The sequence below is a fragment of the Nicotiana tabacum genome, chromosome 13 (assembly GCF_000715075.1).
Source record: "Nicotiana tabacum cultivar K326 chromosome 13, ASM71507v2, whole genome shotgun sequence".
NCBI classification, from domain to species: Eukaryota; Viridiplantae; Streptophyta; class Magnoliopsida; order Solanales; family Solanaceae; genus Nicotiana; species Nicotiana tabacum.
The window spans coordinates 110861482-110885336 of NC_134092.1; the positions used below are offsets into that span (position 1 = coordinate 110861482).

The 23855-nt window shown below is 35.3% G+C and overlaps 1 protein-coding gene across 2 annotated transcripts; it reads right to left on the minus strand.

The window, feature by feature from the left end:
• Window positions 1-7386: 7386 nt before the first annotated feature.
• LOC107812723 (7-deoxyloganetic acid glucosyltransferase-like) lies at window positions 7387-10409 on the minus strand. Of its 2 annotated transcripts, none has more exons than XM_075228318.1 (2): window positions 9861-10409; window positions 7387-8337 (listed from the first exon to the last, which is right to left on the minus strand). In XM_075228318.1, the coding sequence occupies exons 1-2, from the start codon at window positions 10372-10374 to the stop codon at window positions 7538-7540; spliced, it is 1314 nt and encodes a 437-aa protein (XP_075084419.1). In that variant the 5' UTR covers window positions 10375-10409; the 3' UTR covers window positions 7387-7537. The 2 variants fall into 2 exon arrangements, with proteins under 2 accessions (XP_075084419.1, XP_016493365.1); XM_016637879.2 differs by having other exon boundaries at window positions 7389-8466.
• Window positions 10410-23855: the final 13446 nt, after the last annotated feature.

The following is a 23855-nucleotide window of genomic DNA, read 5'->3' on the forward strand; positions in this document are numbered from 1 at the left end:
ACTAGGTAAAAGGTATAGAAATAATGACAACAATTACGAAAGAAGAATATAAATTTCACTTACTATTCCAAGGACTGGTAGTACAAGCCATGAGCTTCTAAGACTGAATTATTGTAAATATTTATATGAAATAAATACAACTTCTGTTTGAAATGTACATAAATAGAATTCAACTCTAAAACTACCCAGGGACAAGTGGTAGCCACATCCGAAAGGCACGAACATCTTCAGAGTCATCCCCCGTCATCACTCGCAGCTCCGCTCCAAAATCTATACGCAATGTGCAGAAGTGTAGTATGAGTATAATCTACCCCATGTACTCAGTAAGTATCAAGAATAACCTCGGTGAAGTAGTGACGAGGCTTTTTAGTTAAAAGATACTCACTAATATAACATGTGCAGAAAACTAGCAATAGAACAATACTATAATATAGAAGAAAAGGGTGCATGAAACGAATATGCGAAGCAGTAAATGAGTACTAGAAGAAATCACCATTTAATATTTTTCAATATCTCAACCAATCCTTTCCTTAAAGCAATAACCAATAAACTACGATAGTAAATCCATAACATTCATAGTGTGAGGAATGTACTCAAGATATCAAGTAAATAGAACGGCAACACCCTTCGTGCATTTATCTCATCCTCACCAAATATACGTATAACAGTACCAATCAGATAAAAAAAAATGCTAATAACAGTAATGACAAAGTGAAAAATACACAGGTAGCAATAACGAACAAGGGAGTACATATGGACCACGGTAACAGACTAGGTAGAAGGTATAGAAATAATGACAACAATTAGGAAAGAAGAATATGAATTTCGCTAACTAGCATGGTAGAAGGCCTAGGTGTAGATATAACAAATAAGAGGGAAAGCATGATCTTTATGAGCTAACAACTAGAAGGCATGAATAACTAACATGATAGAAAGCTTATACGAAAGTGCAACAAATGAGGAACGACATAGAAGGCATGGGCAAAAAATGATAGACAAAAATGATAGACATAACAACAAGAAGGAAAAAAATGATATTTGCAAGTTAAACAAATAGAAGGCATGGGTAACACAACAACAATTGAGATAGAAGACAAAGACGAAACAACAACGACAAGTCACATAGAAAACATAGGTACAACAGTAACAACTCAAGGTAAAGGCATGAACGTATACAGAAGGAAAAGATATCACAACATAATGCATGTACCTCGTCCTCGCCTACACGGAAACACCCTTCGTGCCATGAACTCCTGATAATATAAAAACATGATAATATAAATAAAATTCCACGACATCACCCTTCGTGATTCACACTCTCACTCACATAATAATATAAATGAGATCAGGATAATATAAATGAAATGGCACGGCATCACCCTTAGTGCTTTTACTCTCAAATGAATGGCACGACATCATACTTAGTGCTTTACACTTTTCTTCACATGATAAAATATATGAAATGGCACGACATCACCCTTCGTGTTTTACACTCTCCCTCACATGATAATATATATGCAATGGCACGGCATCACCCTTCGTGCTTTACACTCTTCCTCACCAAGTATATATATATATATATATCAATGACAAACAAGGTAGGAAGCATAAATAATGTCAAGGAGAGTGGTTAAACGAAATATTCCAAATGAACCCCAATCACAACTTTCAAGCCAACAATAGTTCCATAAAACCTCAAGAACCTTATTGTTCAAGTATTTCAACAAATCTCAAGAATGACCTACAACACGAGTATAAAATCTAATATATCAATAATAACGGCCGTAGCAATGTATTAGTTATTAATTATAATGATGACCGAATTAGACATATCAGTGTTTCTCGAAATTCCGTCAAATTTTAATTAATTTATAATAAACTAAACTTTGGTCTCTAACATATAATTCCATATTCTTAGTGATATAGAAGTCAAGTAATACATGAAGCAATAAGGTCACGTAATTCTACAAGGCGCAATTTATAGTATAATTTACCCCCGAGCATGATTAATCCTGGCACACGCATATATGCTCGTCACCTCATATATGTATCACCACCGCATATAGCAAATAATGTTAATTAGTAGAAAAACTTCTCTCAACAAAGTTAGGCAAGACACTTACCTCAAATAAGCTAAATAGAAACACTAGAAGCGTCATCCCGCTCAAATCATCCTCCGAATGGATCGAAACAGCCAAAAGCAACTCAAAATCATTAAATAATGCCATAGGAAGCAAACCCAATCGATAAAGGTCTAATCTTTACGCATTTACTCAAGGTCAACCAAAAAGTCGAAGTCGGGTCCGCACCTTGAAACCCGATAAAACTCATAAAATCCAACAACTCATTCATTTAAGAGTCCAACCATACTAATTTCACTCAATTCCGACTCTGAATCAATGTTCAAAACTCAAAAATACACCTTAGGAAAGTTTAGACAAAACCCCTCAATTTCTCCTTTCTAAATCATGAATCAAATTCCAAAAAATGAAGATGGAATCACGGAATGTAATCAAAACCAAGTACAAGACACTTACCCCAATCTATGTGATAAAAATCGCCTCCAAAATTGTCCAAATCCGAGCTTCATAGCTAAAAATATGCTCAAATGTCTGAAACCTTCGAAGTAGAGTACTCTATATCACTCCTCCAGCAATACCCTTCGTGAACACTCTAGCAGCCTCGCGTTCACGAAGCACAAACTCACACTACCACACTTTACTCTACGCGTTCGCCGTAACAACCTCGCGAACGCGATGACGCACACTGCAAGACCTCCGCGATCGCGGACAAACCATCGCGAACGCGATGAAGAACCCATCAAGACTGACCAACCCCGCTCAACACTATGCGAATGCATAGCCATAGACGCGAATGCGAAGACTAAAAAATTTAACCAAGTGCAAACACGATCTCTGAAGCGCGAACGCGAAGAACAAACAGCTCCACTAACAAAAACGCCCATCGCGATCGTGTTCCGTCTCCCGCGATCGTGAAGCACAACTGAAACACAAGAAAACCAACAATCTCATGCAACTCCGAAATTGTCCGAAGTCAATCCGAAACACACCTGAACCCCTTGGGACCCCCGTACGAACATGCCAACGAGTCACATAACATAACACGGACTTACTAGAGACCTCAAATCACACTTAACAATATCAAAACCACGAATCGCATCTCGAATCGAACTTAATAAACTTTTAAACTTTCAACTTCCAAAACTCATGCCGAACAATACCAATTCAACTCGGAATAGACTCAAATTTTGCACACAAGTCCCAAATGACATAACAAAGCTATTCCAATTCCTGAAACTACACTCTGAACCCGACATCATCAAATCAACTCTCGGTCAAATTTATGAACATTCCAAACCTTCAAATTTTTAACTTTCGCCAATTAGTCCCGAAACCTCCTAGAATTATCCAAATACAAATCCGGGCACACGCCCAAGTTCAGAATCACCACCCAGACCTAATAGAACCATCAAAACTTCAATTCGGGGTTAAATACGCAACAAGTCAAACTCGGTCAACTCTTCCAACTCAAAGTTTCTAACATGAGAATCCCTATTCTGAATCGATCCCGGATCATCTGAAAACCAAAACAAAAGATTCAAACAAGTCATAATACGTCATATGAAACTACTCAAGACCTCAAACTTCTGAACGGAATGCAAATGCTCAAAACGACCGGTTGAGTCGTTACATCCTCCCCCACTTAAAAATACGTTCATCCGCGAACGTTCCTAGAATCGTTCCAAGCCCATCAAATCGCGGTGTAACCTTAACGTGCACATACCCAGGGGTGATCTCACGTAACCCCAACCCATATAAGTCTGACAACATAACATAACTGAAGATCCTTAATTCAACCTTAGCTCATAATCCTTAGAACCCAAAACGCGAATCACACCCCAATTCAAGACAATTAAAACTAATGAATTTTCAACTTCTAAAATCGATGCCGAAACCTATCAAACCAACTCCGATTGACCTCAAATTTTGCACACAAGTCATAAATGACACAGCGGACCAACCCCAACTCCGGAACCAAAAATTTGAGTCTAACATCAACAAAGTCAACTCTCGGTCAAACTTCTTAACCTCCGAAACCTTTAAGTTTTCAACTTTCTCCAATTCAAGCCACAACGACCTACGGACCTCCAAATTAATATTCGGACACACTCCTAAATTCAAAATCATCATACGAACCTATTGAAATCATCAAATCTTGGTTCCGAGGTCGTTTATTCAAAATGTTGACTCAAGTCAAACTTGACCTTCTTAGGCCACTATTAAGGAACTAAGTTGAGCCACATGCTTTCTATGGGAAACTATAGACTCTTTCTAATTGTGAATTTCTAGTTATCACACGCTTCCAAACCCGAACCGTCCATTTTCGCAAGTCAAAAAACAGTAAAGACACATACAAGAAATCTTAATTAGAGGAACGAGGATCTAGAAAACAAAACGACTGGTCGGGCCGTTACATTCTCCATCCCTCTTTTATATATATATATATATATATATATATATATATATATATATATATATATATATATATATATATATATATATATATATATATATAAGAGGGAAGGTCCCTTTTGGCAAAAGATTATACTACCATGTAAATATAGGAAAAACTATTTTTTTTTTCTGTTACATATAATTTGTTGAATTCTCTTGACAAAAGATTCTAATATAATACTAGTAAATTAAAGTGATTTCAAAATCTATACTAGTTCGCAGGTTCCAATTCCAGGTGTCTGCCACAATGTAAAACTGTCATCCCAAAAAGGAAAAAACTATCTGATGTACTTTCACGAAATTTATTATTTATAGATACTCCAAATAAAATTTAGTTGGAGTTTTAGCTAGCATTTGGCCAAAAATTACTAATTTTTTAAAAAAAGTTATTTGGGTAAAGTTTGATTTGAAGATGAAAATATGTTTGGCCATAATTTTTCAAAACATAATTCACTTTTTTCTTTTGAAAAAATATGAAATGTGACTTACACCCATAACTTTTAAAAACTATAAAAATATCAAACAAATAAACTTGCTAATCCTGTATATACAGAACCTTCATCGATGTCATTCATTATCATTATCGCAAATCTTAGTCTTGAACATAGATAAGTTTTGGCATAAAATTATCAATTTTATAATGAACTTCATAATACACTGTTCTAAAATCATAACCTGATATTTTAATATCAACTACTAATAACACAATTACTACCCATTATAATTCGTTAAATTGCAATAATATTACAAGACTCATCAATCCAAAAGAAAATGATAGTAATTAGCTGGTGGATTAGTTGGGTCATAATAGATGGTGAGCTTTTTTATAACATACAAAAGTTTGGAGTAATTTTTGAAATTGTTACAAAAATCCAAACAATAATATTTTGGGCCAAAAGCTGGTCTAGAGCTAGTTTTGGGATTTGAAAATTTTATTTTCAAAATCTGCCAAAACATGAATAAAATCTATAAACAAACATGTTTTGCCAAAAAAAAAAAATATTTGAAAAAAATTTGACAAAATCTATGGCAAAACGGGGACTTGCAATCGAGGAAGTTGTGAGCCTGCTTTTTTTTATTTTTTTGGCCCCTCCACAGTGAATTAATCCGAATAGTCCCTCGCCTAATTTTTTAAACTAAAAATAGCCGACGGATGTATAATAATATATATATATATAAAAATATATATATAATCAATGTATAATTTGTGTAACCGACTTGAAAAAATAAACATTAAAATTGGCCGGTTATTTGTGTAACAATCCCAAGAACTTGGAAAACCCCTTTATACATGTGGTAAAAGATAAAATTAGATCATTACTCAACTTGTAAAAACCCATGCACTTAAGAACATTTCAATTTGTACGAAAAAAGTTTGAAACACCTTGCCTTGGAACTTACGGCTCATATATACTCTCTCTAAAAACAGAGTAACTAACATATTGTCTTTATTTGTATGCCATAATAAAAGGTTGGCTAAAGATTTTTTATGTAACTTTTCTAGTCACAAACACTTGGTAAAGCTTCACGTATCATGCTGAGAATAAAAAATACCTTACAATTTAATGATGAATTTACGAAGCTTCTCAAAAGATTACTTTATTCCAAAGGTTCCTCAATTATTTGACAAAAGAATAAGGGAAGTACATTTTATCCTTCAATTTGACTTGTTTGAGTAACGAGAGGGAGCTTCTCGCTTCCTCTTTTAAATTCAGGGACGGATGTACCATTTTAGATACGGATACGATTGAATCCATCATGGATGAATATATATGAGCAAAATAAAATATTGTAATTTTATAATAAAAATACAAAAATATAAAGATACTATCAGGATATTATACACCAATTAATAATTATTAAAAATATTGGTAGGTTTTTTATAAAAATAATAAAAGGCTTATCTCTTTATACTTTTGATGAATTCAAAATTACAATTTAGTAAAAAAATATTATATTATTTAAATTTTCAGTAAAATACAAAATGAGAAAACTAATCAAATATTACAGTAGAAATAATGTACGAAAAGAGGGGATAAATATAATTTTATGATATTTATATTTTAAATTAATTAATAAATAACACTCAAAAAAATTATTGATAAATTTAGATAATTGAAGAATTTTAATCAGTATAACATAAGTTTTAAAAAATAAAAATATTTTTAGAGTGAGAAAAAATATATCTATATTATATTAAAAGCGAAGTAGTACCAAAATATTAAGCCAATTGACAAGTTAATAAGAAATCATCTTAGTAAATGTATAGTACTAAATATTTGCTAATTTCATAACAATAAAGAATAAATAAGGAGAAAATAATTTATTTAATTACTATATAATATGTATCCTTTGATTTTGTATAGATTATGTTATATTTTCGTTTACTATATTAAATAATAAAATAACAACTAATATTTATTAAAATAATATGATATATTAGATCAGAATTTTATAAGAATATTATTTTATCAAATTATCTGCACATCATGCGGGTTCTAACACTAGTTGATGTCATAATGTGCTTAGTGCGTTGGTATACGGTTGTGGAGTAATAGATTATTGTAGATTTAAAATAATAATTTTATTGTGATAAATTAACCTAGAATCTATTTTAGTTTTCGAAAAACAAAAGAATCGGCCTCGTAACTCCGCTTGATTTGATTTGCTATGTCAAATAATCAGAACAATCAAACTTTGCAGGACTTTCCCACATGGCCTTTCTCTCCGGTACTTAAAAAGCCGAAGGCAACACGCGGATGCGGCTACGCTAAAAACACTGGGGAAAAAATAGAAAAAAATTTCCCACGTTAAGATGATAACATGAAACTCTGAAATGAAGAACGCAATTGAGCAATACTAACATCTATAATCTGCATCAATAACAAAATGAGTATGTGATATTGAAGATTAATGAGGATAGAGAGGAATTCCTCTTCATTCTCCGAAATTATCAAGCAATGCTTATACATCTAAGGATGATTTCTTAAACTAACCTACATCTAGTTTCCATTCCTCATCAATTTTATGTCCTTGATCAAACGATCTAAGTTACAGTAAGATGATCCATTTTCACTCACTGATTTCCTCGCCAATTTTGTCATCAGGCGGGCAGATTTTGCGAACTCATCCTTTCTAGTCTCTATTAAATCCTTCACCATATTTTCAATTATGACTCTGTCACAAGTGTCCTTCATGTCCAATCCAATCTTCCAAACCTCCCCTACAAGCCTACTATTGACTTGTTGATCTGCATAAAATGGCCAGCATATCATTGGAACTCCCTCATATATGCTCTCCAACGTCGAATTCCAACCACTATGAGTCAAGAATCCTCCAATAGCAGGATGCGCTAGGACTTCCTCTTGTGGTGCCCATTCGACGATATATCCCCTTTGTCTTGTACCCTCTAATAACTCCTCTGGAATTTGATAGTCTTCAGCTACGGATTTTGGCCTTACAACCCACAAGAAAGGCTTTCCACTGTTCACAAATCCATGCAAAAATTCCATAAATTGGTCTCTTGTCAGCACTGTCATGCTCCCAAAACTAACATATATCACTGATTTGAATGGTTGCTGGTCAAGCCAAACTATACAACTTCTATCTTCTTCCCAAAGACTGCTCGAAGATGTACATGTTAGCTTAATATTGGTAGCTACTCTGGCTTTTAGTTGCACGTGGAGTGGTCCGATTGTGTAGAGTTTGGAAATGTTGTTGGTTATTTGGGCTAGTGCTGGTCCTTCAAGTTCTTCAAAAGTGTTGAGAATAAGCCCGTGTGCGCTCTTTGTAAGTTGAGTTGCTGAAATGACCAGTTGAAGACCACGGTCAGTAAGATCACTTGCGCGGCAAAAACTAGGAAGGTCGCGAAGCCGTAGAAAGGTCTCCATGCCCACGACATTGGTGAGTAGTGTATCCATGTCACTTTGTCCTTTATATATATAACATAAGAGTTTAACTACTATACATTCATAATGTATAACAATTTTTGCATTGATCATGTAATACAAAATAATAAATGCGAGTAACCGGCCATAATAAGTGGACTAGTTACCTAAAAACTAGGGGTGTACATGGGTCGGGTTAGTTCGGATTTTCTAATTACCAAACCAAATCAATTGTATCGGGTTATTAAATCTAAATACCAAACCAAACCAATAAAAGTCGGGTTTTTTAATCTCGGATTTTTTCGATTTTTTTTTCATAAAGTCTTCATAGCACAAAACGTAAAATTTGTATTCCAAATGTTTCTTTAATCCTAGTAACACAGAATTATATAAGGTATTTTTTAATAAAATAACATAAATATGAGATGAGTAATTGTATTGTACTAAAATATTCAACAATAAAGATAATAAAATCGCATAAAATAAATATTATTAATAAGCTATAATGAAAACAAACATAATTTAAAATTATGACTAATAAGTACTAATTATTTACATGACTAACCACTAAAAGAAAAATAAGTTATACATTTTATCTAAACCATGAAAAAACTAAAAAATAGATATCGAACACTATTTTTATTCATAGTACAATTAAATTGAATGTCTTTTATTAGCATTAGTATTGATTTGATTTTGGTTTAGGATTTATTTGAATTACTAACATTTATGGACTTTAAAACTTATTGGAGCATCCAAAAATTATAAGTCCAAGCTTGAAATAATACGTTAAAAGATAAAACTATGAAAAAGTTTAAGAAATATTTTTGTAACTACACTACCATAAATATTTTTATGTATTAAATATATTTAAAACTTCTATACATATAATGTCGGGTTGGTTTGGTTTCGATTTGACTTTTTTTAGTTAAAACCAAACCAAACCAAATATGGTCGGGTTTTTTTTCTCGGTTTGACTCGGATTATCGGGTTGGTGCAGTTTGTCGGTCTCATTTGTACACCCCTACTAGAAACTAAAACAACTAACCCGATGTAACAACAACAACAACAACTCAGTATAATCCCACTAGTGGGGTATGGGGAGGATAGTTTGTACGCATACCTTACCCCTACCCTAGGGTAGAGAGGTTGTTTCCGATAGACCCCCGGCTCCCTCCCTTCCAAGAACTCCCCACCTTACTCTTGGGATGACTCGAACTCACAACCTCTTGGTTGGAAGTGGAGGGTGCTCATCACTAGAGCAACCCACTCTTGTCAAGTAACCCGATGTAACATGTAAAATTAATTTGATAGTCAAACAAATTTATACAGCTAATATATTATGAATTCCATTACACAATTTCATGAAAATTAAAGAATTAGAACTAACATTAGTAACAAAGCCGAGGAAAAAAATTGAAGTTCCAAGAATGAGTACCGGTTATTGGAAGTTCCCCTGCTTCAATGAGTCGCGGAAGGCAGAAAAATGCCCAGAAGCAACTAGCACTGATTGTTCTAAAAAGTATAGTTGGAATGTTAAGTTCTCTTCCAATATCTATTGTAAAGCACATTATTCCATCGGCAATTATGCATGTAAGAGGTGGCCTGTCAAGTATACTAAATCGACGAGCAATGAGCATCTCCATAAATCGTGGTTTAGTTACTGTGTCAATGGAATTAAATAGGTCCACAACACGGTCACCAGTTCTCGGATGATCATCGGGAAGCCCATCAGGAATTGTTTCAAAGTATAAATTAGGATACTGCTTGTAACTTAAATGAATATTAGTGTAACTTAGGAGACGTCGATGAATAAAATCTGAGTTAAGAAATGTAACGTGCAAGCCTTCCCGACAGAGTAGTTGTGCTAACTTGAGCATACAGTTAACATGGCCCTGTACAGGAAAGGGAAATATCAAGACATGGGAAAGGCAAGAAGTTGGTTGGTCCATATAAATTTTGTGATTCTTGAAATATTAATTCGATCCTATATCGTATTTTACCATTTATATTGAGACAATTTAGTTTGTTATGAATTGAAGCCAAATTGTGAATGCTTATATTCAGGGAAATGCATTGTACATGCTTATATTTTCACACTTTTTGTATTTCAAGCTTACCTTGCGACTCCTACGTAATAAGCTAAGGCTTGGGGACAAGTTAATATCCGTGATATTTGTACATCATGCCTCTTTACAATTTTGAATTTAAGAAAATTACCTTTTTAGATCTCTTATGTGTAAAAGACTGATCTCTTATGTATAAAAATAAATCTCCCATGTGTAAAAAAAAAAATGTAAGGTCATAAAACTAAAAACAAGTTTGTAAAGAGCCAAAAAAACTAATTGACCCCAAGTTATCATGACACATAAAGACATACAATTTCATCATACAACATGTTTGTGAAGGGTAGATAATATACATAACAATAACAAAAAAAGTTCTAAAAATAGTAACACAACAACAGTGTAACACTTTATATGTTGGGGTAACTTATATATCCAATAAAGTTACTTGGTAGGTAAGACTACATGGGATATATTTTATTCTTTTGCCCTTATAACTAATTAACTTTATGGAGTCTTTTAGTTTCTAATAACCGTAATTGGTTTAAATACTCAATCTAATTTCATTCGAGTTCTTAAGTTTATCTAGAGATTGTATTTTTTTTGTCAATATAGCCCAATTAGACCCTTGATTTTATCAATTTTCTTTGGAAGAGCTGGCTCCGGTCTAATACAATTCCTTCATTAGTTTGTTCCGGGAAATTTGGATAAAGCTTTTACAGCATAGGTAATTTTTAAAGAGGTTTTTTTAACGGACGGGCTTAACGTCCACCCCCCTCTTTTTTTTCTTTTTTTTTTCTTTTTTTGAAATATGTATAGCGTATAAAAAGCAAATATATGACATTTAAAATAAAACTTATAACAGGGTTATTACATTAGAAACCCTTTTTAGCGAAAAATTATATTACCATGTAAATAAGGAAAAATTAAATTTTTTTGTTATATATAAATTGTTGAATCCTTGTGACAAAAGATTCTGATGTAATAACAAATTAAAGCGATTCAAAATCTATTTTAGATTGCACGTTCAAATTCTATGTATGATATTCTAGGTCTGTCATGGTGTAATATTGGAAGAAGACTCATTCTGTTGTCATTCCAAAAAAAAAAAACACTATCTGATATGTACTTTCACGAAATTTATAAATACCCCTTATAAAATTTGACTCGAAGTTTAATTTACTCCACAGTTACAAAAAAATAATGGAAAAAACTTTATAGTGGTAATAGAAATAGATTACTCAACTTGTAAACACCCATGCACTTAAGAACATTTCAATTTGTCCGAAAAAAGTTGAAACACCTTGCCTTTGAACTTACGGCTCTTACTCTCCATAAAAACAAAGTGACTAACATATTGTCTCTTTTTATTTGTATCCCATAATAAAAGGTTGGTTAAAGTTTCTTTATGTAATTTCTCTAGTCACAAACACTTGGTAAAACTTCAAGTTTCATGCTGAGAGTGAAAAATAGCTTACAATTTGATGATGAATTTTCGAAGCTTCTCAAAAGATTACTTTATTCCAAAGGTTCCTCAGTTATTTGGCAAAAGAATTAAGGGAAGTACATTTTATCCTTCAATTTGACTTGTTTGAGTAACGAGAGGGAGCTTCTCGCTTCCTCTTTTAAATTCAGGGACGGATGTACCATTTTAGATACGGATACGATTGAATCCATCATGGATGAATATATATGAGCAAAATAAAATATTGGGTATCAGTATAAAAAATGACACCGTTTATTATTGTAGTAATTTATTCACTTATTCTTTTTTTCAAAAGTCTTACAAAAAATCCTGCTTGCGCCACTGGAACCCATAACTTTTGACGCGGAGCGTATATTTACGTGTAAAACTTCGTTGGTATTGTAATAACTAGTTGACATGAATTTATAACTTTAAAAATATAATGAGTTTAATGTTAAAAGTCATAAAGTTTGAACCCATAGAGTTTAAAATCTAAATTTGTCTTTACTATTGATCACTTTTCAATACGAGGCAACCAATGATAATTAAATGAAAAAAAAAGCCTTTTAATATGTAGTTTATATTTGTTTGACCAAAAAATATTGATCTTGGTTCAACTAATTAAATTTATATAAATGAGGGTTATCTTAGTTAATAATAATATTTCAAAGACAAAATTCCCGGTAGTGTGATAAATAGCTCGTAGATTTATTCCAAAAGCTATAACAATACACAATGATCAATATTTAAGAACCCAAACAGAAGTAACGACGCATTAAATAGTGATGAATAGCAATAAATAATATTTATATAAATAGAACGAATGAGTCACCTGAGAAGGGATGAAATCAATGGATGTTTTTTCTGACAATGGTGAACGATGGATAAGCCTTTGAATATCCAAGTTATTCTCGGATCCAGTGGAAAAGTGCGGACAAAAATCTTAGTGAAAAGATTATTTTTGTAGGCTTGCAATAAGATCAGATTCTCTCTATAAAGTCAAAGTATATTTTACAAATGAATATCTCATGCCCCTTATCATTGTGTCTCTTTCTATTTATAGGAAACATGTTCCTAGAAACCTTAGTAGTACAAGTGCAGAATATATCCACTAGAATATTCTCTTTAATGTTCTATCTTGAAACTAGCCGTTATAACTCTGTCAAGTATATCCGACCTCGACCTCGGTCCTTGATGACTCCTCGACTTCAGCTCTTGCTGACTCTTCGACCACAGCCTTCATTGTTCCTTAGATTACTTTGACACGTGGTGGCCTAGGAACGTTTCGCTAATACCATTTTGACTTAAGTATTCTAGAGATAGATTTTGACTCATATAGTTAGTCCCCCCGCTTATTGAGGTCGGCTTCACGGGCGGGTTCGATGAGCAGATCATGCTGTTAGTGGTCGAGTTGGTCAAGTGGACTACACGGGTCGTGGTTGTTGCGGCGAGCAGGCAACGTGGCCCTCTGTGGGCCGCACATTTCGAATGCTTCGAATTTCCCGGATGATTCGCAAAAGTTATATTGTCCATGGGTTAGGATGACGTTATAATGTCATGCGTCATTATGACGCATATTCCCGATACGTCACTTTGTTTCGCGGGTGACCTTTAATTAGACCTGCCACTTTAGTTCTGGTGCCAATCATAATGAACCGTTTTTGATTTCGGTGCTATGACCTTTATAAATAGAGATCCATGAACCCGATTTTGGAGTTTAAACCTTCTAACGTTTCGAAGCACCATACCTTTCTTTTGCTCTCTTCTTCTTCGAATTTCATTTCTCTATTTCAGTGATCTATATTGTTCTTTATTCCCTCTCGTTCGTTACTCTTATTCACTACGTTGAATCATGTTTAACGTATCTTCTGATGCTGATAAGGGGAGCCGAGTTGCTCCCTTGGCAGTGGTGTTTCCCTCCCATAGGGAGAGCGCTTCCGTCATTGTTGAGGATGAAACCTTCCCGTCGGTGGAGGAAATAATCTTGCGTAACCCTGACTCCAGGTCTGATCTTACCAAAGTACTGGATGTCGCGCCTAGAGTTTTTAAATCAACATTGACACCTAAGGAATTGGCGGAACTTAAGGCCAAATTTGGCCTTCCCAACCATGTTGAGGTGATCCCTGCTGAGGGGAACGTAGTACAGGTCCATCGTCATGGGTACTGCGCTCTTTATGCTTATTCATTCCTGATCAGTTAATCTTTCCCCCTCCTCCTGCTAGTGGAGGAGTTTTGTCATCACTATGGTGTATTCCCGGCTCAGCTTCCACCGTACGTCTACAAGGTGATTAAGATGCTGACCAAATTCGCTGAGCTGGCCGGGGTCGAGCTGACACTACAGCACTTGATACACCTATTCGCCCCTGGCTTTTATGGGGGGGCGGTGATGAACCTTATCCACCGAGGAGGCAAATATTTGGTAGTGAAGATGGACGATAAAGACAATCGTCAGTTCTGGCTTAACTTCTTCTTTGTCAGGACCGAGGACGTTGTGGCCAACGTCAACGGCTTTCCTGAAGCTTGGAACTACACTTGTGAGTGCCCTGTCTCTTTCTGCTTTCATGTTTGGTTCCGAACTTTGATGTTTTTTCTCTTTTGCAGCCAACGGCCAACCTCCTCCTCTAGTCTCTCATATCTCTGATTGGTCGAGCGACTCCTCCCTCACACCGTAGGGATCCGTGATTGGCCAAGTTTTTTCAATAAATTCAAGCTTGCTCTCCCTTCGACTGGTAATTTCTTTGTTTTGATCGTGGCTGCTCCATCTCGTATTGTGTATAGATTCGTTTTGCTGACTTAATGTTGTCTTTTTCTTAGGCAGGGGTTCTCTAAGGAGCCTGGCACTAGTGCCTTCTTTCCGAAAGGCAGTTGCTGCATCGTCGGCTTCAGCTCCTGTTGTGACTACTACGATGTCCGTACATGTCTTAACCTCTATTACGGTAGTTCGGGATCCCGTCTCCGTCCCATCTGCAACTCCTGCTCCCCAACTCTTCTCATTAGTTGATGAGGACGATGTCTCTCCTGATGACGGTGGTTTAATGCCACGTAAGAGGAGAGCTATGGATACGGAGAGAGAGAGAGGCCGACAGCGATTTATGTGGGAGGTTGTGGCTTTTTCCTTCGAAAAACGGTCACAATACATATTAGAGAGAGTCCCGAGGCAATTCCCGAGGCCCCTTACTTGGAGGAAACGAGCATGCATCCCGTGGGGGACACGGTCGAGGGCGTGGTGCATAATGATGCCCCTACACTTCGAGGCGGGTGGAGACCTCATCTTCCGGGGTCGTGGCGAATGTGCCTTCTTTGATTGATGATAGAAGGAAGGTCGTCACTGAGGAGGACGCTGGGTCTGACTCCGTAAAGGATATGGACGAGTTGAGGATGATCGATGAGGGGCTCACTCAACTCGAAGTGAGGTTGGAAGGGGGTTCAAGGACTATTGCGATCCCGATGGATCGTAACCTACTTGTAAAAACCGAGGAAATAATCCTTGCTCTTGGTCCCCTTTGTTCTAAAGTTGAGGGTACGACTCTCGAGACGGTAGATGACAACACTTTGTCTAATACTCCCTCCATTTCAATTTATGTAAACCTATTTCCTTTTAGTCCATGCCAAAAAGAATGACCTATTTCCGTATTTGAAAATAATTTACCTTTATGCAATGATTTATAGCCACACAAAATATATGTGCCTCATTTTATACCACAAGTTCAAAAGTCTTCTCTCTTTTGTTAAACTCCGTGCCCAGTCAAATGGGTTCACATAAATTGAAACAGAGAGAGTAATATTTCTAGTCTTGCTCTCCGAGTAAGTAACCACTGTCCGTTTTTTTCTTTAATTTTTTGTTTTCTTTCGTAAATTCTAATTTCGTTTCTTTTTTTTGTAGACGATTATTTTGGATATCGAGAGTGATCGCCGGGAGCAGAAGTGTAAAGATATTTACGTGAAGTTGAAAGACGAGTATTTCAAATGTCTTAAGAAGTACAGGGAGCTCTGGTGTCGGCTCCTTGAGGGCAGTGATGTGCGACAACTGAGGGAGGATTTGAAAGAGCAGGACGAGGAGTTAATGTGGGTTGTGGAGAAATGCAGCATCTTTAAAGGGATGTTGAGGGGCAAAGAGCAGGAGCTCGAGCTTAGTAGGGGCGTAGATTCCCAATGCAGCGATCTCCAAGCCCAAGTGGTCCTACTGCGCGGCCAACTCGAAGAATGTTAGTTTAGGGCGCAGGCTCTAAGTGAAGAGGTCGTCGAGAAGTAAGATGACCTAGAGAAGGCGGAGTCGTCGGAAGCTCTGAGGAAGGCAGAGTCCCTTAAAGTGGTGATGCAAACTCTCCGTTCTGAAGTGGAAAATGACTTGTTGACGACAAGGCTTAAAGAAGAGTGGCATGATGAAATGATTGGGGAACTGGAGAAAGAGACCTCTGACCATTATGATCGGGTTCCTGCTCTGGAGGCTGAGAAGGCTAAACTACTTGATCAGCCTTCTTTATCTGCGGCTTCTAGCTTCCCTAACATTCCTTGTGAGTTGTACGAATAATGGATTCACGCCGAAGCCCGACTGGATGTGCTTCGTGAGTTTCATATAGCGGGCTCTGTTTCTGCCGCAGACCTCAAGGGTGCTCGTGTCAAGGCTCGCGAGGCTCGAATTGCTTGTGGCTATGTTCCGACTACTCCTCGTCCTGGTGAGAAAGAGGAGGGCGATAAGGATGATATATATTGCCTCGAGGACGAGGCCTGGTATGATTTCATATACCCTTTGGGCAAGGATGGAGCGGGCGCTGAGAGTCGAACCGATAAGGGTGTTGCAAGCCGTGATGGTAGTGATTAGTAGTAGTTCTTTTTCTTGCTTTTTCTGAAGTTTTTGTGTATTTTTGCTGGCGTCTTTAAGAGCCTTTGTAAGAAACCTTTGTTTATAATATCAGAGTTGGCTTTTTCTTTTATTTGCACCTTTTTTATTTTTGTGGTTTGTTTCTGTACTTTGCGCGTTTTGCTCCTTTATGTTTTTGCCGTTATCCTTGTATATATCAAGGTTTATCGGAATGAGGCCGAAGATTAATAGGCATTATTCGAACTTGGTCAAATTTTTACTTCTTTAAATCGTGACCGAGGGTCGGTAGGTGTTGTTCGTACTTGGTCGAACTTATCTTTTAGTAATCTTGACCGAGGAATGGTAGGTGTTGTTCGAGCGGAGTCGAACATAACCTTTTCATAGTCGTGGCCGAGGGCCGATAGGTATTATTTGAGCAGGACCAAACATAACCTTTTCATAGTCATGGCCGAGGTCCGATAGGGGTTGTACGAGCGGGGCCAAACATAACCTTTTCATAGTCGTGGCCGAGGGCCGATAGGTGTTGTTTGATCGGGGTCGAACATAACCTTTTCGTGGTCGTGGCCGAGGGCCGATATGTGTTGTTTGAGCCATAACCTTTTCTTAGTCGTGGCCGAGGGCCGATGTGTGTTGTTCGAGCGGGGTCAAACATAACCTTAACACAAAAAGGTGTCCTAATAAACGTAAATTTTTTATCACTTTGACGTTGTTGTTTTGGTTACATACTTGGAGAGAGTTACAGATTTTGGGTGTTGGGTAGCGTTCTAGTCCCAGTCTACCTAATCCCTTCATTGTTTGACTTGGAGAGTATCGAGGAGTGGAGCAATGAAAGAGTAAAAATAGTCCCTACCTCGCGTACTTCGACTGGAGGTGTTCCCTTCGCTGCCTCGTTAAAAACCTCCGTAAGAAAACCCAAATGGGACAAAACTCAAGTGAGGAAAAAAATATACGATTTGGAGGACATTTTTTCTCTTAGAAGTTGAAGTATTTGAGCTGGTTGATGTTCCAATTGTTTGGTAGTTGCTTTCCTTACATTGTCTCTAATTGAAATGAACCCTTGTTTTGTTTTGGCTGTGATCTTGTATGGACCGCCCCAGTTTGTTCCCAGCTTGCCTTCCCAGGGGTCTTCGCTCACTTGAGTTTTGGCTTTTAGTACGTAGTCCCCAACTTTAAGTGGTTGGACCTTTGCTTTCTTGTTGGAACAACGTTCTGCTTGTTGTTTTGGGCGACCATTATTATGTACGCCATATCTCTTCGTTCATCGATTTCGTCGAGTTCCTACCTTCTACTCTCATTATTACTCGTACCGATTTCGTGGGAGTACCTTAGGCTGGGTTCTCCGACTTCAACCGGTATTACTGTCTTGGTCCCATATACCAAAGAGTAGGGTGTCTCTCCTGTGCTCGTCTTCGGAGTTGTTCGGTACGCCCATAATACTTCTGGCAGTATTTCCGGCCACAGTCCTTTGGAGGCTTCGAGCTTTTTCTTTATGATGTTTAGTATGGACTTGTTGGAGGATTCTGCTTGTCCGTTCCCCGTTGGATGATATGGGATCGAAAGTATCCTCTTGATATGCCATTTCTTGAAGAATTCAGCGGTTTACTTTCCCGTGAACTGGAGTTCATTGTCACAACTGATCTCTTTGGGTAGGCTGAATCGGCAGATGATGTTCTTCCATATAAAGATGATTACCTCTTGTTCCTATATTTGGGCGAACACTCCTCCTTCCACCTATTTAAAGAAAGAGCCCCTCCGGAGTCTGTACACATCCCCAGTGAGCGCAGGTACCTACTGAGTGTGAGTGCCGAGTGCCGAGTGATGAGTGACTGGGAGGCATGAGTGATTGTGAGGTATGCCCGATGGGCTGTTTACGAGTGATTGTGAGGTATGCCCGAGGGGCTATTTACGAGTGAATGTGAGGTAAGCCCGAGGGACATGCACACATGACATACGGGCATAGAGATGGATTTTTTTCTCATGTTGTACAGTATCACATCATTCATGATTTCTCACACATGTTGACAGATGGGCATAGTGATGCAATTGTTTTATATGGGTTATTTGGAAAGGAAATGAAACATCACATTTATTATTGAAAGGATTTTGGAAAAATCACACTTTTCAGACTTACTCATATTTTGGTGATTTTAGTGAAAATAATTGAGTTTTACTATTATATTTGAAAAGAAAAATATTTATTTTTCCAGAACTATGAACGAACTGAGCACTTTATTATTGAGTTATTCATTGTGCTGCCTCAATTCTGTTGTTATGAGATTTATTTTTTGGATATTATTGTGGACTATTGGTTTTGAACCCGACCTTGGTAAAAGCTCGTCACTACTTTAAACCTAAGGTTAGGTTTGTTACTTACTCAGTACATGGGGTCGGTTGTACTGATACTACACTTCTGCACCTTGTGTGCAGATGTTGGCTATTGTTGTTGTTGTGCTCGATGGTTGCAGGATTTGAAGGTGTACATGCGTTCATGTTGTAGCTGCCTCTTATTCATGGTAGCCTTAGATTTATAAAAGCTCTGTTTATGTATTATTCAAACAGACTATGTATTAATTTTATTTTCGCTTGTATACTATATTCTTAGAAGCTCATGATTTGTACTACCAATTCTTGGGAAATGTATAAGATTAAGATCTTTATTCACTTAAATTGCTTTAATAATTGTTATTGAAATTGGATAATTGAAAGTTGGCTTACCTAGCGGGTTAGGTTAGGTGCCATTACGACTAGTTGGATTTTGGGTCGTGACAGGTACGCAATGATCAATATTTAAAAATTCAAACATAAGTAATGAAGCATTAAATAGTGATGAATAGCAATAAATGACATTTATGTAAATAGAACGAATGAGTCACCCGAGAAGGGATGAAATCAATGGATGTTCTTTCTGACAATGATGAATGATGGATAAGCCTTTGAATATCTAAGTTATTCTCGGATCCAGTGAAAAAGTGCGGACAAGAATCTTAGTGAAAATGTTATTTTTGTAGTCATGCAATGAGATTAGATTCTCTCTATAAAGTCAAAATATCTTTTACAAATGAATATCTCATGTTCTCTATCATTGTGTCTCTTTCTATTTATAGGAAACATGTTCCTAGAAACCCTAGTAATACAAGTGCAGATAATATCCACTAGAATATTCTCTTTAATGTCCTATCTTGAAACTAGCCGTTATAACTCTATCAAGGGTATTCGATCTCGGTCTCGATCCTTGATAACTCCTCGACTTCAACCCTTGCTGACTCTTCAACTACGATCTTCTTTGTTCCTTAGATCACTTCGACACGTGGCAGTCTAGGTACGTTTCGCTAATGCCACTTTGACTTACATATTCTAGAGATAGATTTTGACCCATACAATATTCTCACTATTCTTTTTCCTTTTTTTAATTTTCTTATCTAAAATAGAGAAATTTCTAAAATTGAATGTACGTACCTTGCAAATAAAATTAGTCCGAACTGAAAATTAATGGGGTTTGCGAGGCAGAGCATGTGCAATGTTACAAAGCCAACCATCCGGTTAGACGGGGCTGCCGTTGTATAGCTGTTTTTACTGTGACAGTTCATAAACATATTCAGATAAAAATAAGAGTTAATTTCACGGATAATTTTGTAACTACGGTCATAACAACAAATTTACTAACAAAAAAAAATCTCAAAACGAAAATAGCTGAGAAAATAACAAAATATAGTTAGCTGCGACCCACATAAGCAAAAACTGCCAAGTCATCTATGCTGCCATGTCATCAACAGACATAAATTTCCACGTGGAATCCTACTAAAAAGAAGATAAAATAGTTGATAATTTGATTGAATGATATCTCATGTTTAAAGTTACTACTACTTTACTTCACAAAATAAGTGTTGCTACTTTACTTCACAAAATAAGTTCCTTTCTTCGTCATGCTCTATCCTTTCCTTTAACAATATCTCACCTTCTGTAAAGGGAATACTCAAAAAAGGCTTAGTAGAAAAAAGGTCAAAAATAAAAAATAAAAAAAATTCTGTTTTATTCCCCTGTGACAGAAAATAAAAGCGAATTTATAACTTTGTGGAGCCGACAAATTTTGATGACATTTTATTAAAAGCATAATTTTTTATTCGTATACAGTGATATAACTACCAATTTTATTATTGTAAAATTATAAATTAAAATAAAGCTTAATATTTGAACTTTTTTCAGGATAGAAAAGATCACATGACTCAACTCCGCTTTACCAATTTATTATTGATGCAAAGACAATTTGAAGAAATGACATTTTTTGTTTACATTTAATTTGAATAGAAGAAAATTATCTCCAACATCTCATGTGTTTTATTTACAAATCTTTTGTGTTATTTTAATTCTTTTCTTGTGAAAAAGATCATACAACTAAAAAATGTTTATAACAAAATATGATATTAAAACTCCTGGATAGTTTTTATTGCAAAATTATTTTTTGAATATGGAAGAACAACCTATCGTTTGGTCTTTGAATAAAAAAATAAATGTGTAATTTTAAATGTTATTATTGCGATCTCATGTGGGCTTGAACAACCTATCATTTTGTGTTTGCTTCAACAGTAAATGTATAATTTCAAACGTTATTATTGCGATCTCAAGCGGGCTTGAACTGTTTTTTCTCCCTTCATATACAATATTTAAAACTTATTTATCAAAATTGTCCTAATTTTGTATATTTTCCGCACTAAACAAGGATTACTTACAAATTATATACAATCCATTATTAATGTCTTAAATGAGGGGATTTAGTTACATCATTTTCCTATTTTCTCTCTACACCTCTTTCCATAAGCATTTTTCTTTCCAAATTCAATCAAATAGAGGACCGCGAGAACCATATGAGATAAAATCTACTAATATATTTTGACCAGCAGTATGTTCCCTTTTCAAGAAATGTAGAAAAAAATTAAAAAAAGAAAGAAATATTAGAACAGGTAAAGACATTGATGAGAATATTTACCATATCTCCAAACATTTCAAGAAATTATCTGTACAAGTGATAAGCGAACCTTTCTCCACTTTTGGCAGCCCAACCAGTAACGACTTCATCATTGAGTCCAAGGTTCAAAACAATATCCATCATCCCAGGTATATAAATCTATAAGTAGATCAAGCAAAAATTATCAAAGGAATAAATAGAAATTAAGTAAACTGCATACATTAAGAGGTGAAGTCGTTTTTATTTTGTTGAAGACTTTACTTTCCACGACAATTTCTAGTTCAATCAGATATGAAGTCTATAGGCTGAAACGTGTATGTCATGAATCAATGCACATGAGTCAATTTAGAATTCACTCTCTACTTTTCTTTCTTTAACAATCGAATAAAAAAAAGAATAATGTATCATACAATAACATACAAATTTAAAAATAAATTATGTATAAATTTAATACAAATTTAATATATTTACAACAACATACATCCTAAAGATAAATTTCATACAACTAATTATATAGTATACAACTTATTTACAACTTTTATACATTATTTTTACACAGTTAAATACATCTACAATATCATACAACTTAAATATAATTTTCATACAAATTTTATACAATATGTCTTATGTATGTATTTTGTAAAAGATTTGTATATATTTTGTATGTAGTGTGTTCTTCTTCCTCTCTGAAATTTCAATCAAAATTTTCTTATTTAATACAATTTTGATACATATCAACAACTTTATATAAAAATATAGTATTTATAATTTAAATACAAATTTTATATAACGATTCATACATTATACAACTATTTTTCAACTTTCATACAACATTCAAATAAAAAATAATATAGAACTACAACTTAAATATAATTTACATACAATTATAATACAATTTTAATACAATTTCGTAAGTATATTGTATGTCATGTGTTCTTCTTCTTCTTCTTCGAGTTTTAATCTGAAATTCAGCCAAAATCAAGTCTAATCTTCACCAAATACCCTCAAAATTGAGATATAAACTCCCAACAATATTCTCCATTGTTTGTAACAACACACAATCCAAACAAATAATGGTTTTTGTAAAACCAAATTCAAATTCAAAGCTTCAAAGCTTTTTAATAGCTGTCAATGGTAGAAAGTCAAATACCTTCAAAATTTATTTATTGAAAATTTTAATTTGAACACCAATTGTACAACATGAAAGGAAATTGCTAAATTAAAACTCTATAGTAAAACGATTGAAATCCATTGATGAATTCCAATAAAAATATATGCAACATGAAAGGATAAAAAGTAGAGAACATCAAAGTAAGAAAAATTGCGGAAAGAACAGAATGAGAGATAGCAAGAGAGAGAGAGAGAGAGACAGAAAGAGAGAGAGAGAGAGAGAGAGAGAGAGAGAGCGAGAGAGCGAGAGAGAGGACATGAGAGAGAGACGGAGAGAGATAGAGAGAGCGCAGGAGAGAGAGAACATGGATGGGAAAGAACTGATTCCTTATTAAATTCCTAATATAAAGGGATACTCATTTAAAATTAATTTGTATATAATTGGTAAATTGTATATGGCCATGTAATTAAGTTAAAACTTGATTAGGGAGGGTAATAAAGTTTTATATGTAGTATAGGAAGGTAAAACTCCCTTATTTGATCTTCAACTAGTTAAGAGATATTCTGTCCGGTCCACTTTAAGTGATTTTTTGACCTTTTTTTGTGCTTCATAATATTTGATTTTTTTAAATATCAAGAAGGAATTAACTTTTTCTTTTCAAAGTTACCATTGGAGTAAAGAGCCTAGGAATAGTTTGTTATATTTTCAATAAATAAGTTAAGGTTAATATGATCACTTTTATTATTAATCAATGCTAAAAGATAATTTTTTTAATAGGTGTGAAAAAACTAAAAAAATTACTTAAAGTGGACCGGCGGGAGTAGCAAAGAGAAGAAACGGCATTAACCTCCTAGTCTTCACCCCTTCGCTTTCCTCCCCCAATACCTCCCCTCCCCCCCCCCCCCAAAAAAAAAAAAACCTTCCCCAAAAAAGAAAATAAAAATAAAAATAGATGGTTTAAAGGACGGACTGCTGCCAATTAATCTAGAAAAAAGATTGAAAGCGC

Bases quoted from the DNA above. Each gene is read 5' to 3' on its own strand.
- LOC107812723 (XM_016637879.2), bottom strand. From the start codon at position 10,374: ATGGACCAACCAACTTCTTGCCTTTCCCATGTCTTGATATTTCCCTTT. The intron at 8,467-9,860 runs GTACTCATTCTT...ATATATATAAAG, and splicing joins AGGGGAACTTCCAATAACCG to GACAAAGTGACATGGATACA.